This window comes from Nestor notabilis, unplaced genomic scaffold (genome assembly GCF_000696875.1).
Source record: "Nestor notabilis isolate BGI_N333 unplaced genomic scaffold, ASM69687v1 scaffold12554, whole genome shotgun sequence".
Taxonomy (NCBI): Eukaryota; Metazoa; Chordata; class Aves; order Psittaciformes; family Psittacidae; genus Nestor; species Nestor notabilis.
The window spans coordinates 20548-38974 of record NW_009927084.1 but is presented as its reverse complement, the minus strand read 5'-3'; the positions used below and the strand labels follow the sequence as shown (position 1 = coordinate 38974).

At 38.2% G+C, this 18427-nt stretch overlaps 1 protein-coding gene across 1 annotated transcript in view; it reads left to right on the top strand.

The window, feature by feature from the left end:
- Positions 1-2314: 2314 nt before the first annotated feature.
- The window catches only part of TRPM5 (transient receptor potential cation channel, subfamily M, member 5), a gene marked incomplete at its 3' end in the record, with an annotated part of 35825 nt that continues 19712 nt past the window's right edge, over positions 2315-18427 (top strand). The window contains exons 1-10 of the mRNA XM_010013899.1: positions 2315-2431; positions 3390-3570; positions 5141-5307; positions 8358-8538; positions 10372-10436; positions 12292-12483; positions 13822-13924; positions 14761-14879; positions 15492-15842; positions 18153-18284. Of these exons, the coding sequence (XP_010012201.1) occupies positions 2315-2431; positions 3390-3570; positions 5141-5307; positions 8358-8538; positions 10372-10436; positions 12292-12483; positions 13822-13924; positions 14761-14879; positions 15492-15842; positions 18153-18284 (1608 nt within the window). The remainder of the gene's footprint in view (positions 2432-3389; positions 3571-5140; positions 5308-8357; positions 8539-10371; positions 10437-12291; positions 12484-13821; positions 13925-14760; positions 14880-15491; positions 15843-18152; positions 18285-18427) is intronic.

The window sequence follows — 18427 nt, the reverse complement described above, 5'->3', positions numbered from 1 at the left end:
CATCACAGACAGCAGCCTGCAGGGATGCAGAAGTGGTATAAGAACAGGATGGAAAGATGAAGTAATACTTCCCCAAAATAAGCTTGCAGTCTCTAATGTCATGGTTCACTGCTTGATCGAAGGAAAAAAGTAGTGCCCTGTGCAGTGCCAGTTACCAGCTGCCTTCTTGACTTTCCAATCTTATAAAAAACTTGTGAACAAAGCTGCTGTTTCTGCATCTCATCTGTTTTTGTCTCCTTCACAGGTTCTCAATGGTAGTGAACAACAGAAATCCTAAACTAAAAGTAACATGTTATTTCGGGGGGGGGGGGGGGGGGGGGGGGGGCAAGAATATTCCTTATAAACCTCAGCAGCTCGGTGTCTTTATTCCAAAAGAGAAGTCCTGGATAACCACATGATGAAATTTTGCAAGCTTAGATCTAGAGCTAGACTTAAAATGAACCACTTGGGTCCTATCCATGAGGTTAAATTATCCATCAGATTACTTTGTAAATGGCTACCTATTCCAAGTTCATTGCTTGTGTGTAGATATAAATAAATGTGTACTATCTAGGGCAGTGATGAATGGTGACTAAATGTACCTTGGAAATTCAGTACTGAATACTTTTTTCTAATCAAATCCTTTGTTCTGTCAGCAAGTCCCAGGAAGTGATTTGTGTACTTTAGAATAATCAAAATGTGTTGTTACCACTCTGTGTTAACTCTTTTTTCCCCAGAATACTGTCTTCTATGCTCTTAGGAGATAAAGCTGTACCCTCAGTGGAGAAGAGGACTCAAACAAAAAGCTGGGCTTTGCTGTGACCATTGTTGTTGAAAATCCAAAAGAAGTCTTTTAGGTAAGACACTTAACCGGATTAGTCTCATATCCTGGTGTTCAGAATAAACAGTTGTCTCCACAAGTGACTAGCATGCAGGTAGGGAGAAGAATGAGAACAGCATCTTTAAAGTAGTGATGTCTGACAGAAGTTTGGGGATGGATACAGAGGTGCGGAAAAGCTATAGGGGAAACTAATTATGAGAAGAGTGCATAACCACATTTCACAGGTGGATCAGAGAAAAAAGCAACTCTAAACAACTTTTTTATAGAAGACGTGTAAAAAAAAAAAAAAAAAAAAAAAAAAAAAAAAAAAAAAAAAAAAAAAAAGAAAAGAAAAAAGATCATAGGGGCAGCAGTGGTGAAGCGGCAGGATGCAGGCTGCCAAGAGGCTTCCAGAGACTTCCCAGCCGAAGAGAACAACTGGAGTGTTTGCTCCCTCTACTGGAGCGTCCTGATAGCCCCACAAAATACTTCTAGTTTGACCCACTTTTAAATCCACATTAAATCACTTGGATTAGGAAATAAAGATTAACCCAGGGTTGGTAACCATTGCTGACTTACTATCACAAGGATTTCTTAAAGAACTGAGTAAGTACTTGAATATGCCGATGAAGTCAGAGGGGAGAGCTATTTCATTGCTTTTGTTTTGAAAAGAAACAAAATAAGACATACAAGTTGAAACCTCTATTTTCCAAGTTATATCAGTTCAGTCAAACTGGAACATAGGAGAAGAAAGCAGACCTTTTCCCCGTTTTATGTAACGCAGAAGCACAACTCTTGCTATATGACCTTTGCTCTAGGACATCATTCCTAAACTACATATAGAGAAAACCACCTGCCTTCTTGAACTGTATGTTCTTGTTGAGTACAGCCCGGCCTTAAATACTTTGGATTATGAATAAATAGCCTATTCCTACAGCAAATGGCAAGTAAATAGCTTCTAAAGTATCTTCAGAGAAATACAATCTCATCTCTTATTTATTTAGTGTCCATGTTGGATAATGTAAGTCATAGTAGTATGATGCATAATGCCACTAAGACACCATGACTCGGACTCTCACTGACACAGCCCTATTCTTGTTTGCATAGCTTGTGGCTGAGGCTTCTCTTTCTTGTAGATTTAAGATCAGCTGTGGGCTCTCAGACACCCCACATGACTTTAGAGAGATTGAAGGATCTTGCAACTCAGCTTTCTGTCTGCTAAATGAGAGTTGAGCCTTACTCCTTCATGCCTATTCAGAACTTAAGTGCCATAGCTTTGGTGTGGAATCTGCCTCCTCCTTTATATAATAAAGTCCAATGTTTGATACACACACCACCAATTTCAGCTGAGCCTTATAAGCATAATAGTAGAAGAATTAAGTATTTGTCTGAAAACACAGCTAGATGTAAATTAACAAATTTTGCGGCCTCTCCAGTTTAAACAGCTCCTCATTTTCTAGTTTTCTGTCATCTCAGTGAACATCTTGGTCTACTGGTAACCACCTTACTAATTCAATGGAAGAAATGGAAGCCAAGCTCTGCAGCAGTGACAAAGAGGAAGCTTTCAAAAGAGAATCACCTTACTGCACAGGAGAAATAGACTTCACAGCTTCTGGGAAGAAACGTGGAAAGGTACAGCACTGAGAAGTTTTAACCCTTTACACTGTTGCTGTTGTTCAGCTGTTACTTCTTGGCATTAAAAGAAGAAAGCATAACAGTGAGGGTCAACATGCCACCATGTGAGGCACCGCATCATGTTCAAAGTAGGGACTATAACTTCCTGAACATGAATGTGATTTAAAATAAGACCTATTAATATACAGAAACCAATCACCTGACTTGCACTGACATGCTACCAGTACAGTTGATCACTTTCGCCTTTAACAAAAAACAATCAATTATGTGCTCAGCTTCCTTCATTTTGTGTTATTTCCTTGTTTTAATCTCTTTCTGCCAAATTAATCTGTATGGATTTAAATATTTTAAGCATACTTTTGAGCTATTTCAAGACTCTTCTTAAAGTTCTCCCTCTCTGTTCTGCTAATATGCAAAATGGAATTTATATGGACAGACCCACCTCCTCACTAGTTCTTTGTATATATTAGGTGCTAGAGCAGAATAATTTTGTAGGATTAGAAATCTACCTTAAGATTTTGTTTCATTATAAAGTCTTAAGCATAAAGTTAAAATATTTACAGCCCAGGAACAAGCAAAAGATTAATGTAACATGTCCTTGGAAAACAGACGTGAAATCAGGTAAATATTTCAGCTAGTGCAGCAACAAAAAACACTTAGGAAATTTTTTGGCTTTGCTAGACTGCCATGGAACTGAAAGCAGTTCAAGAGGAATAACAGCATTAAAGGAGAGTGCCATATGTCAGTCTGCAACAGAGAAATAACCTATTGAACTGCTAAATTCATCCTAGTATTTATTTCTCTGTCAGATCTTGCTCAAATAAATGGCGCAAATTTTCCTTAAATAACCAAGTTGATTTGAAACTTCCCTCTGCATTCAGCATGAACAATACCTCTACTGTATCTTACTGTCTGTTCCATTGTTATTCAGTGGTTTTTGTTTTGTTTGTTGAAGTTTATTAAGGTCCCAAATACCATTCATCCTGGAATTATATTCGAAGTTATGCTCAACAAATGGAAACTACCTGCTCCCAATTTGGTCGTCTCTTTAGTAGGGGAAGAAGAAAACTTCCAGGTGAAGCCTTGGCTATGGGACACCTTAAAAAAAGGACTTATAAAGGCAGCTCAAAGCACAGGTTAGTGCTTTAGACTTTAAAGAAGGAAATTATATTCCTATTGGAGTCTCACACCTAGCATCCAGTGATCTTTTAATGTCAATCAGCCTTCTTACATGATTATTTTTCGGAGTTTGAGGCTTTGCTGAATGCAACCTACAACCTGGATTTGAATAGCTTTAAAAATGAAAGTTATTGTATTAGAAATAACAAAAGTAAGTTATTTCAAACCAAATTACTTTAAGCAACCATTCCTGAAGTGTAAAATTACCAGATAGTATTTTCCTTCAGAGATGAGACTAGGAAGACAGCATGAGATGGGACCAAGTATATTGTCCCTCTTTGGTGCTATAGCAAAATAATTCTTAAGAACACATAGCAATTTGACTTCAACAAGAGTGAATTTAGGTCAAAAATAATAATTCTTGTTTTCCCCATTCTCACTTTTAAGCAATCAGTCAAAATCTTGTTAGAATAGTTTTTTTGAAGGTTGTTTTCTTAAAAATCTAAGAGTTGAACAAACTTCATTAGCAAAACAGCATAAGATTAGACTCAAGATTAACAAAAAGACCTTGGTAATATATAACATAAAATGAATCAGCTCACATTCTCCCTAGTTGTTCACATGAATGATAAGAGTAGTGAAAAGCATTTAAAAACAAAACCAAGACAATTAATGTCTGGGCACATGCACAGAAGTGGCTTTCATTTAAGATTACTTCTTTTTTTTCTCCTGTAAAATGAGAAAAAAGAATATGAAAGTACCTGCAAAATGAAGTAAAAATATCTGTAATCAGTTTACAGCAAGCTCTCGGTTCAGCTTCCCTGGTCCAGATAAGACTGTGTTTCACTTTTTGTGATGAAACAGCCTAGCACTGAAGCCCTTTTTGGTACTTCCGTACCATACAGATATCCTCTATGTCCATCTGCCTTCAACACTTAAGACTGGACAGCATCAAGATCTCCAGTTTTTTAATGTTACATATTTTAAAGAGCTTGGTTAGCTATTAACACAGGGTTCTCCAAATTCTTTGTCACCATAACAGTACTGTTGTAAATTCTGTAGAATTCTGTTGAATTAACTGTCCAACACACAATAACAAGAAAATGAGAACACCGGATTAGACAGGTTATGGCCAAGCTCTTCTGCTCCCAGTTCTACTACTGGGACTTAGGCCCCAGTTCAAGACAACAGCTTCCTCTACCCTGTCTCTTTGATCTTCCTTATGCAACAAGCAGAACTGCTTGGTGTAGTGAGCAGAAAGCTCAAATGTAGACAGTAAGTGACACTAGACCAGACACAGCATTCTTGGTGCGCACACTGACATCAGAGTAAAGATGGTAACATTGCATCACATGATATGCGAAGCATGTTTTCTTGGGCATATAATTTCTTCTTGTTTTTCTTATTAAAGTCTTACATACTTTTTATGTATTTAATTCCAGAAGTTACAGTCCATCAAGACCTGTCTACAGTTTATCTACCTGGAAAAAAACCCTTAAATCCATTACTCCAATTAAATGTTATTTGACACACAAACATGTTTAATTTTAAAGAAATTATCCTAACATTTTTAAAAATAAATTTCAGGTGCCTGGATTTTTACCAGTGCTTTACGTGTAGGAATAACAAGACACCTAGTGCAAGCAGTCCGAGATCATGCACTGGCCAGTACTTCATCCAAATCCAGAGTGACTGCCATAGGAATAACTTCACTTGGAAAAATTCAGCACAGAGAAATTCTGGACAACACAAAGGTATTTTTTGCTTATTCTACTTGTGAGACAGGATTGTTCAGAAGCAAGCTGCACCTTTACAAAACATGGAAGTAATAGGCAGAACAACACTGATCTAACTTAAAAACAGAAGTGGGGATTTAGAGTGTGTTTGGCAGGAAAAGAGAAGTAAAGAGCAGGAAGAACAGTTAAACCTTAACCGTTCCGTGCCCTCTCCACTCAATATACTTGGCAGCAATTCTGAAAGTATCCAGTAGGTGGCAGCATTAGATATTAGCTCAGCGACCAGAGTAAGGTCGAACGACAAGAGTCATGCTTCATAAGGTACCTTTAATATTTTTTCCCCTTGTCCACTTAGTGCAGAAGCACTTACTCCAAGCTTCATAAATACTTTAATAAGTATATTTTCTACTATATAAGTCATAAATGTTTCAAGACCAAGTTTTCTTAAGCAGTCATTGAACAGCTGTGCAATATGCAAAAACTTGCTCCACACACCAGGCCAGAAAAGCTAGCCATGGAGGATTTAATCTAGTTATTGGGAACTCTAGGGACTTCACAATTCAGGTGAAAGAAATCAAAGTTCAGGATGACAAAAAAAAACAAGAACAAACTCACAAAAAACCTCACCCAACAAAACATTGACTGAAAATGTCAAGACAAGTTGATGCTGAATTGACCTGGAGGTGGAGAAAAAAAAATAAATTATGGCAGGACCTTCTTGTCACTGCTTATACGGTCTATCCTAAGCAGAATATTATAACAATGAAGTAGGTGTGTAATGACAATGAATGACAGTTCCTCTGTGCTGTTATACTTCCCTGCAGAAGCTAAGAAACAAATGACAAACACAGCCCTTTGCACTCGCAACTAGTTCTTCTCTCAGATAGGCAAGCAAGTACCAGCTAGCAGCTGGAGACTGCCAGATCGTATCAGCAGTTTATTGTCACTGGCTTTCCCCTTTTTCCATTCTTTTTGCCGAGGACAGCTTGTGTGCTCTAGCAGGTGGGACTCTGTAGCTGGAAGACTTTAACCTATTTGTGAGGCTGAACTGGTCCAAAAGGACCACAGAGGAAAGGTTTTGGTTCACGAACTCATGAATTTTGTTCAGTTGCTTTGGCAAATGCAAACTATTTCACTTCTTTCCCAGGCTAAGTGGTCGAAATGCACCTGGATCTTTCCCAACCAGCGGCTACAAAACAAGTGCACCCATCTTTATATTGCATTTTCACCCCTTTAGCTAAAGGTCAAATTCTTTGTCAAGGAATATTCCGTGTAGAGTGTTTCTGGCCCTATGACTTCTGGCACTGCTTCCACCCAAAGAAATTCTGATTTTAGTCATTAACTTTCTGACAAAGGAACTAGAGACAGGGATGTTGATGTAAACCTAGTTCTCTTTATACTTGGCACAAACACAAGCAGCTTGTTTTATAAAATAGAGCTAACAATCCACACTACCAAGGCGAAAAATAAGCCCCAAAATCAGTGTATCCCTCAAATCTCTTCTGTGTTAATAGTATACTTTAAGCATCATTGAGAGATCACTTTCACATTTTCAGAGAATAAACGGGAAAATCCCTGAGGGCCTTTTCCCAAACAGCTGTTGTACCTCCAGATCCTAATCAAAGGCCAGATCTTTGCCAAGCAGGCTTAATGTTACATGGCAGCAGTATATATGCACACCCTCTGTCAAACAAAACTTGAAGACAAATTCATCATGTCAAGAAGCCTTCCCTAACAAACAAGAGACAGAGAGAAGGTAAAAGAAATTTGTGGTACTTGCTGTTTGTAAAGGACATGCAAATTCACTGCTTTTTTCCTGGAACAGCTACTGATGGCCCTACTCTTCCCAGAGCTGCTGACAGGGAAAGAAGCCATAAGAACATGCCTGGTTATAGCCTTTTTCACATTCCTTTGAAAGAGGCTTTCCTTCTCCAGTATGACTATATGCAGCTTCATTTCAGAAAGCCAATTAAGGCCAGGCTATGCAGTGTGCTCAACTCTTCTACCCACAGCATGAAGGAGCTTGTCTCTCTGGGTTACTTTATGTTTTTATGCATTAGTAGTGCTGCTATAAGCTCCTGGTGATATGTTTATTGCCCCTCCAACATCAGCCTTAGCCTTGGCTGTGGAGAAAAACCTGGCTAACACAAAGGCTGCAGGAGTCTGAAAAGAAGCATAATAGAAGGAAATGCAGATTTTAAACAATTGCTTTAATTTGGCTTACTTGCAACAGGACAGTGATTATGAAGATGAAAAAGAATACCAACAAGGCATTTACAGCCTGGCTTGCAGTTAGGAATGATATATCAAAGTGAACATGCAACAGTGAGACAGAAAAATTTATTAAGGAAGTAAGAGGAGCTTGAAAATGTGCATATAACACAATTCTTAGATCATATATAGCACAATCCTTAGAAGACTACAAAAGAGGTTCTGTTTTACCCAGACAGTGATGTTATGCAAAAATTAGTAAATTATTTCAAGATGTAACACCCCTCACCCAAAATAAAAAATAGTAAGATTGCGTTTTCTAACATCTGCCTGTCACTCACTTTTTAGGATGCAATTTCCAAAGAGTAACGGTTAGACCTCATATAACCCTGTCAATTAAATAAAGCTGCATTTATATTGATATGGACATACAGCAGACTAACTTACCTACTGGGCTACTGAAATGAGTAGGTTTTCCCCTGTCTATACCAGCTGAGACTTTAGCCCTGAGACATTATACCTCCCATCCACAATTGTCAGGTCTCATGCCCCCTTCCCATTTGTCCAACAAACAGTTTCAAAACCTCTGGATGAATGCCTGTGTTCCAGAGATAATGACCAACATCACTGTATTTTGCAGAGCCCAAAAGGCAAACTTGAGGGAATTCAGCTTTCCATCCTGTCACCTTTCAGTAGGAACACATTGTCCTTCTCTACCCTTTTCATGAGTCTAGTCAAGGGTCTCAAAGGTGGTGTTCTGCGTCATGGCACAGACAACACAAAAATGGAGATGGAGCACATAAAAACTATTGACTGTATTTTGCAGAGAACACTAACATCTCTCTTCCTCTCTCTAGAATGAAAGTCTTGTACGCTACCAATCAGACGATAATATCCAAGGCCCGTTGTATTCCCTGGACCACAACCATTCCCATTTTATTTTGGTGGATCACATAAAACCAGATGAGCCGGATGGAACCACTAAGCTACGTATCACCTTGGAAAAGCATATTTCAGAACAGCGTACTGGGTATGGTGGTAAGTAGACTCTATATTGTCATGCTGACTTGAATAATACTGATATTACAGTGATGTTTGTGGACCTCAGCCTTAACAAAGGCAAAACCAATTCTGAAATTGGACAATCATCTACATAGACAAGATCAAGTAAACACATTTGTCGTTATGTAAGAGGTAGAACTAGGGTGACTTCTGAAATTGGGAAAGCTGCTCTCTGAACCAAAAATCCTGAGAATTAGAAAGTAGCCTCCTCATTGTACTTGCAGCAAACCAAATCTGACTGAACAAGTCTCAGTGGAACAATTTTCTGTCAAAAAATGCTGATTCATTTGACAAATATTCCACTGGAACAAACTATATTCAGCCATATCTTCTATACACAGAAGTCATTCATTTAAGCTCATTTATATTCAAGCTCAGCAAGGCTATGTGACTTTGCTGAAGTAATACACTTTAATAAGGTCATGCAGAATTTCCCTATTTTAAAGAATACCAAGAAGTCATTCAGATGAAATTTTTGATATGCTGAATATTCTTTGCAATTAAAGACTTCCCACCTTCCAACCATAAAGTCAGAATCCACACCACCCACCCTTCCTCCAGCTAAATTTTATCTAACTTTATGGTAAATGAAGAATATCTGAAGCCATAAACATTATCTGGAGAAACCTATAGTCACAGAAGTCATTCTTCAAACTAGAGCATCACCTTATGGAGAAATCGCAGTGCTATGCTATTCACTAAAACAACAAAGTTACTTGCCCATCATGTCCTGGCTCAGTTCTACCTTCTCTCCCACAAAACATACAAGCAGTAAATGGCAATCTGTACACTGCTCTAGGAGACCTACAAAGGGAAACATCAAAAACTTGTTTGAACCAAATGCCTTTTATCTTCCAACTGAAAGCAGCATTCATCTCATAATGCTGCCGTTTTGATTGAACTCTTTCAGGCCAACCTATAGTCACCTTTGGATTACAGACTTCAGCATTTACAGTACAAACCATCTAGAAATAAGTGGGTCCCTGTGGGAGGATGGCTAAGGATAGACAGGGATGCCTACGTTGTTTCTTCCCCTGCTGCCATGACATGTTAAATATTTCATTAGCATTTCTTTTAAATGTATAAGATTATTATTAATAATCACCACATTAGACTGTGCTGAATGAAATTATAAACTGTTTAAGCAGAGTAATAAAGAGTACGTGTTTCCTATCAACTCTTATCTGACTCATCTCATCCTAGCTGGTCTACATAGTCAGCCTCTTCAATTTCTTAAATCCTCCTTTTATCAGTTTTTTTCTCTCAGATTTCACTACACCTTGCTGTACATGCAAGGCACATGCATTACATTTGGGATGAACTGACAGCTTTTCACTTCTAAATATATCTTAATATAAATAATGGCAGCTGCCTTTCTGAAGACTTAACAATCTTGTCCTGCACCCTAACACAGCTCCATTATTCCACTATCTGATCACCTTGCAGTAAATAAACAAAGTTGTCAACTGTGCTATGACATACAGAAGTGCCAGTATCCCTATTTTGTAGCTGAAGTGTACTGAGGTGAAAACAGACTGGACTGCTTGCCAGGAATCACGCAAGACATCCAAGACAAAGGTGCCTTCATCCTGAATCTTAGACTAGGACTTTATCTGCTAAGTCACAGTGTTATTTATTCTCTTCCTTTGCTACTTGCTTCTGCAATTGCCTGCCTTCTGCAGGCTCATGTTCTGGTAGGTACAAAACAGCACTTAACAGGAGAAATACTTTCAAAAGGTCAGTAAAACCACAACAGTTTTGTGAAAGCTGTTAGTTAACCTTTTAAAAATTAAACCATCTGCTTCACAGGAACGGGTAGCATTGAGATTCCTGTGCTTTGCTTACTCGTAAATGGAGGACCAGGCACGCTTGAGGTAAGAAGCTGTTTGTAACTTTAGAAAAATAAACTTGTGCTAACTAATTAATAGGAAATTTTGCTGGATGACAAACACATGTATTGGCACTTTCCATAAAGTCAAGATTCATATCTATACACCACTGAGAACTGAGTTCTGGTAATACTAAATTTGCCAGTATTTGTTTGGGAAAAATACATATTTTCACATAGGCACCAGGTGACCATTAAAGCTTCCATTGTCAGCTCGTACAGTGAAAATATGAAATCTAAAACCAAAACAAACCCACGGAAGCCATCTGCAAATATAGTGAAAGAGAAACACTGCTATTACTCAAGATCACTTATAAAAAAAGATTAATCATTCACTGCTGTTCAACAGTGAGATGACTGTCACAGAGCACAGAGGAAGTACAAGACCACATATGCCAGATATGCCATTTAAAACTATAGTGTCCTAGTTCCACTGAGCAAAAATACATTGCAGGATAAGCGACAACTGCTAGCAATCCCATATCTTCTCCAGTGAAGGATCAGTTTTGATTTTTTTTTTCCTGAGTAGTTCTACAGCTTAAAGAACCTATTAACTAGGAAATACTCTTATTAGAGTATTTCCTAAAAGTATTAGATTATTTTACTCTTACTGGTATTTTATTTTGCTCCTTTGTAGCAGCTTGTATGTCCACATGGCTTTTTTAAATAATACTCTCAGATGAAAAGGAATACAGTACCTTCAGAGAGACATTTAACTATAATTTAAAGTTTCCAAATAATGAGACTCCACCACACAAGCTGGTAACCTCTTTCAGAATGACTCATTTCTGCTGATGTTTTCTAGTTTCAGTTTCCAGCCCTGTATCTTGTCATATCGTTGTCAGCTGGACTAAAACATACACTGGTATTAGGAATCTCACTGTTTACACTAAATTATGTTACCTCTTGAGCTTTTCTTCTAGAAGCTAAATATGGCAGTGTTTTCTGTATCTTGAGTGTTGAAAAATTGCATATTACAACCTATAATCCTCTTTTCAAAGTTGCGGATAACAATGAAAGTGACTTGAAAACCAAAGGTGGCTGGCTGGAGCTGCCCAGAATTTACACATGCTGGGAACAGATAGCTGATTGCACTTTTTTAGAGTATCAATTTCTTAAATAGAAATTGTATAATATACATCAAGGACTACAAGAGTAGTTAAAAATGAAAGACTAGAAAAAACAAACCCAATACAACAAGAAAGTCAGTAATTAGATTCTTAAAGTCTCATTAGCTTCTTGCATAACTCCAAAGTAAGAAATAGATTGACAGCAATACTCTTTGTTGCAATTATGACACCATGGCCTCTGCTTCCCTCTCAACAACCTGCCTGACTCATTCCAATTGCACAAGCAATAGAGTTATCAGCCTTTAACTCTTGTAGCTGCTGTGCTTCAGTGTTTTTTTCCTGTGGCTCATTGTTGTATTCACACAGGCAAATTCCCAATTTTCAGTATGTATGGCCAGGTTAAGCAGCCAGAAGAGCATGCTGGAGAATTTCTGTATAGTGCTCCTCTTGCCCTTGACTATGCTGAAACGCAAACTGTAGGGGAGAGGGAGGAAGGGGAGAAGTCAGGGACAAGGAAGTTTTATGTACCGTTTGCCCAAATCAGGTTGTTTAGCTACTCAGCAGATGTGTCATGAAAGAAGTATAGCCAGGGACCTATACATGGATAACCTGCTACAGAGTCAGAAAAATCCCAATAGCTTAAAGTCTTGACTGACTCCATAGTGAACCTGGTTTATGTATGCATTTATTCTTAATGTGCAAGAAATCCTTATTCTGAATAACATTTTCTTTCCATATATGAATTCTAAAAATGTACTTTTTAAACTACAGAGAATGTGCAGCGGTCTGGAAAATTCTGCTCCCTGGCTTATCTTAGCTGGGTCTGGAGGTACAGCCGACATCTTAGCTGCATTCATGAATGACCCACAGCTTGTCATGCCAAAAGCTGTTGAAAAGCAATTTAAGGAGAAATTCCCTTCAAAAAGCTTCCTGTGGAAGGACATTCTCCAATGGACAGCAACAGTGAGCTCATACTTCTGATAATTATATGCATCATGTTCACAAGTTCTCTCCAGCCATTTCTAGGTTCACTAGTCCATTCAGTGCAAGTTTGACAATTAGCTGCCCAGAATTTTGGAGGACTCCAGTGCTCTGACACTAGTGTCATAGAAGACCTCTCTAACATTAAAATCAAGTGCTCAGTTGATCATACAAACTACTTTGTCCTAGTGATTCAGCTGAACACTTAGGGCTCTGTCCTTCCTTAGTTACTTCCTCGAGTCATAGCCAGCACCAAGGAAGCACACAGTCCTGGAGGACATGAAGCATTATTTATACTTCACAGCTGTGGAGCTTGTGCAGCTGTAACAGAAGAGACCTAATTCATGATTTACAGCTGTTAAGTGGAAACCTCATTGTGGATAAGCACTGATAGATTAAAATGAATGAAGGTTGTCTAGAAATTATCCCATCTATTGTCAATTATGCATGTTCTTAAAAAAAGAAAAACAACACAGATTCACAGATTTTTCCTAACTCTTTTTCTTAAGGCACACTTGCTGGACTTGAACCACTATGCATAAGTGTTTAGGAAACAGAAAAGCCCAGCGCCACCACCACCACTTTGAGATTGTCTTTATGTAAAGATTAAAGAGCTCTGTGTGCCCCTGAGATAAACCAAGTCCACTTGACCTGATCCACTACTTATTCTTTGCAATGTCTGCCATAAATCTAAACTCTAAACTCTAAAAGTTCCACATATTAATTCCATTAGGGAGTACTTTCCCAGATCACTAACACAAGAGGATGGAAGGGTATGTAGAAGCAATATTGCCAGATGCTCACGAAGTCTCAGTGCAGCTGCGAGAAAGAAAACTCAATAAATAGAGAAGCAGAAGAAAGGAGTACTGTATATATCAATATTTGATGACTTTTACTCAAAGAAGATTTAGAGACTATGCTTTTAAATAAACAACTCTGAGAGCAATACTTAAATGTCACAGCAGAAAAAGGTAAAACAAAAGTAGTGGTAGGCTGACCATAGCATAACTATGAGTCAAATAAGAATGTGAGTTAAAGAAGGATCTTTTAATTTAAGCACTGCTCTGGTTCTCAGCATATCCAAGTTTGGTTCCTCCTATCCTGCTAGGTGATTCTGGAAAAGGCAATAACTCCCTCCTTGCCTTGAAACTTATTTACACACGGGAAACTAATAATGTTTGTCTTCTTACCAAACCTCAGCATTACAATTAGAATGTAAGTTTTTATGAAATACTGCATGAATGATCTCCACTGGGCTCTTAGGCATTAACATACAGCAGTAGGACAATGCATAAGATGATTTTTTTCATCTCCCAATAGATTCAGAACATTATCTCACACCAACATCTTCTAACTTTGCACAACTTTGAGCAAGATGGTTCAGAAGAACTAGACACAGTCATTTTAAAAGCTTTAGTAAAAGGTAAGAGCAATAGACACAGCACAGTGTAATACTTGTCTTTTTCTGTACCATAAACGTTCTTCATTCTTGTCTAGAGCAAGTTCAGTTGGTTGTTGGAGCAGAATTAATTTCTGATGCCGAGTTCTTCTCTTTGCTTATTGACAAATTAACTGGGACAGTTACTATAGCTCTTGTAAGGTTGCTTTAAAACAATGCTTGCTTTTTAATCTCATGCTATTGTATAGTACTATTTTAATTGCTCCTTTTTTCCCCACTATTTGCTTCTCTTAGTAACAGAGGTTCTAGAAGAACTGAACCACTGGGGGGAGGGGGGGTTGGGAAATCACAAAAAACACCCCAAAGGAAAAAAAAAAACAAAACAAAACCAAAACCAAACCCCAAAACCTACAATCTTTGCCCCCTCACTCCCCTCCCCCACCACCCAAAAAAAGCAAGCAAATAGACCTGAGCCACCTTAGTTCCAGAAACAATCCATTTCCCCTAGATGGAAGTGGTGGGGAGGCAGGAAACAACTGTGACATTCTATTCCAAATGTACTAATTGAAACAAGACAAAACCAACAGCCAATATTGTTCCCCCACTTCCCACAGGTTCTCCAGGCCTGGATCCCTCTTAAAATCCTAAAGACATTTAATGTTTTAATAGAGAATTAACTTAGCAAAAATTAATACTTTTAATATTAATATTTCTTAATTTAGGGGGGGAATGCTGTAAAGAGTTCCTGTTTAGGCAACCATAGCTGAAGAAGAGCTTGTATTGCTAATCAGATTACCAATACTATATTAAACACAACAATTGTAAGTACTGAGTTCATTTACATTTTGTATTTTTGCCAGCCTGCAAAAGTCACAGTCAGGAGGCTCAGGAATACCTGGATGAACTGAAGCTGGCAGTGGCCTGGAATAGAGTGGACATTGCTAAAAATGAAATATTCAGTGGTGACGTGGAGTGGAAGGTACCAGGTTTTATTGCTGTAGAGGACAATCAGTGAATAATCCAATGTGTACAGGACACAAAACTTCCTGATAGAAGGCTTCAGTTTTTAACACTACCTGCATTCTCCACTAAGATATTGGGCAGTGGTAGTATGCCTTCTTAGGCTGTTTGTCTTTTTGGTCTCTTGTATGAAAATGGCCAGAGAAATAATTCAGTGGGCATGGTCTCTTTCTTGAGCTCTTTGGGGGCAAGAATCTCCCCTCTTCCATACATACATTTAAAGCAAACAAATCTGAGCTTACAAAGTAAAAGCAGTATGCAAATATTACTGTTAGAAGATGGTGGGAAGAACATCACTGTTTCCAGCTGCTCTATAAATACCCAGAGCAGCTGGCACTTAAGATCACCACAACTCTTACAGCATGCTATTTGTGTTGAAGTTTTAACATTAATGCTTACACAGACATTTTGTCACAGAGAAATGAAGACATTCCTACCTCTTGTCTTGCACTCACTGTTGACCTGGTGGAAGACAAAATGTGCATGTCCTCATCTTAAGTCTTACCTCCCTCTTCATCCATCCATGATTACCCAAGAAACCTTTTTTATTTTTTCCCCTTCCTCAATCTAGTCCTGTGACCTTGAAGAAATGATGATGGATGCTCTGGTCAATGACAAACCAGAATTTGTAAAATTATTTATTGACAATGGGGCTAACATATCCGAATTCCTGACATACAGTCGTCTGCAGAGACTCTACTGTTCCATTTCTCAGAAATGCCTCCTCTACGAACTTCTTCTGAAGAAACATGAAGAAAGCAAGCTGACCTTGACAGGCCTCACTGGTCAACAGCATAAGGAGCAGAGGGAGAACTGCTCAGTCTTTACTCTCAATGAGGTCTCTAGAGTTCTCAAGGATTTTCTCCATGATGCATACAGAGGTTTCTATCAAGACATCAGATATGGAGGCAAGAAGAAATCCGTGAGTTACAACTTTCTATCGTAGGCCTGCTCCCCTGCTATTCAGAACTTGAAAAGTTTTAGCTAGGTCAGGCCTTTGGGGGTAGGGAAGGAAAGGGAAGAGACAAGCAGTCACTTCAGTTTCTCATTCCTTTTTTCAGCTCATTACTGTTACAGCTAAAATGGTTTGATCTTTTTAATTTCAAAATTCAAAAGGAAAAGAAAGTAATCTATAAGGCTGTGATTCCTTTTTCTCCCCCTTTGCAAGTGGGGTTTTATGCAAGGTTTGTGTGTTCCTTGAACTAGTGCTAAGATGCAGCCTCTATTTCAGGACCTGCAATGGCACCTGTAACTCATGCTCTTCTAGAGCAACTTCCACAGACTATTCATCATTCTAACACCTCACATGTAGAGAATTTTGTTGATCTTACAAGCCCCACATACATAAGAACAGGTTCAATGAAAGATATATGTGGAATACAAAAATATAGAGTTATGTTTACTAAGGAGTAATTGTGCATAAAAATAGCAGTCTGCATTTCTCAAACAACTTCAAGCAGAAGTACTTGAAAGCATTTTCTAGGAAAAAGACAAGCAGGAATAGTCTGTGCAGTACATGATATTTTCCTTTAGATCATTATAGATTTGTTATTGAGTAACATAACACATAGCCAAAAATAAGAACGATTGTGTGAAGCGACCCTGGCAAGCATCCTGGCCAGCACATGACAAGGATAGCATGTGGTGGATACCACTGTAGGAAGTCGATAGTGCACTGTCCACAGCTGTGCAACGGACATATCACTTTTGCATTTTGACAGTGTACTTAACGTTGGAACTTTTAAGTACCAAAGTTTTTGCAAGAGCATTGGAAATCAGTTTGGGCAAATGATTTAAAAATAGAAACATCTAGAGAAATCTCATTAAGGTCAGAGTTCTGAACAAACTAAACAATGAAACCTTCGGATATTTGCCAAGTTCTATTTTCATCTTAAAACTGGTTAAATTAAAAAATAAGTTTTAAAGAAATTCTCACTCAAGAGGTTCACACACTTTTGCTTTGATAAAGCCTAGCTAAATCAATGAGAAAAGCTAACTTTGAATCTAGTCAGGATCTCTTTGTTCAGAATTTGGGGCAATACCTTTGAAGTCATTAAGCAAACTCACAAATTTTACAGGAATGAAAATTTGCTCCCAAAATCTCACTGACCTGTGTGGATTTGGCAGTAAGTAGGCTAAATCCAAGTGTTATAAATAAGGCCCAATTTAGATACTAGTTCACACTGCCTACTAGCTTTTTTAGTTTTAAAGCTTCTCCCCATGGTTGCCACCAGTTGCTCAATCCTGTTACCACTGGCAACAGAAAGGAACTAGCGGTTACAAAGACTCATGAGACTTTCGGGATATCGTCAACTCCTGCAAGGATTTCAATACAACTCGTGCTTAAATAGCTTGCTCCAAACTGAAGGTTAAAAAAAAACAACCAAACAAACAAAACGACAACAAAAACCTAACAAACAAAAACCAAAACAAGTGACCAACACCCCCAAAAATGCCATTAGGATAACTATGCTGTTTTGAACAGAACTAAATTCTGTTAAAATTTAAGTGATTAAAAAAACATATCCTCACAAAAACTTTTTATTAGAAAAAAAGAAAAAATCTACTCCAGCTGCTTCAAATTTACACAATAGATATAAAGGCAAGTTTTAAATACACTTAAATCTCAGAACTTGACCTAAGCTGCCACACTTCCTCTGGAAAGTTTTTTCATCAAATGCTATAGGAATAAGCAGTGTTCTACTTAAAATACTCCCCATATGAGGGAGAGGTTTCTCAAAGGAAAGACTAAAAAGAGGGTATTGACGTACTCTATTCTTGTCCTGTATAGGGCCTTGGTGAGGTTTATTTCTGCTGAAATAAAATGCCTTTTGTTCCCTTTTCTCTGAAACCGTGTCCTCTGTGGCAGCTGAGCACAATCAAACAGACCTGAAGGCAACCTCAGATTAGTTAATCACAGGTTTGTCTTGTATGATATTACACACCAGCAGTGAAACCCTGGCCTTAATAAAGTCAATGAGAGCTTTACCATCAACTTCAGTGGGGTCATGGTTTCATCCAGAATGTTCTCACACATATTGAATTATACTGGGGACACAAGCATCCTTTGATTCAGTACAGAATGAACTAATTACCTCTCAGTCCTACAGAAAAGAAAAAGAAAAATCAAAAGAATATGGAGTATCTGGCAAAGCTAAGAGCAGCTTAGATATGTCATTTGCATGGAATAAGACAGCAAAGCAGATTTTAATTTCTATAAACCATATTTCAGGATAAAATGAATACAAAGCCATTACCTGGGCCCTTGGATATGAACCAGAAGACCGAAAATCCTTGGAGGGATTTATTTGTATGGGCAGTACTACAAAACCGGCACAAGATGGCAAACTATTTCTGGGCTATGGTAAGCTTTGAGCTGTAGCTGCTTCAGGTGCTGCGTTGGTATATTTCAAGTATACGAGAAGCTTTTTGCTCAGCCTTATAGCTCACACGACAGATGGGTTTGTTTCTAAAATATGAGATGTGGCATTTTTAGGGCCTTTCACC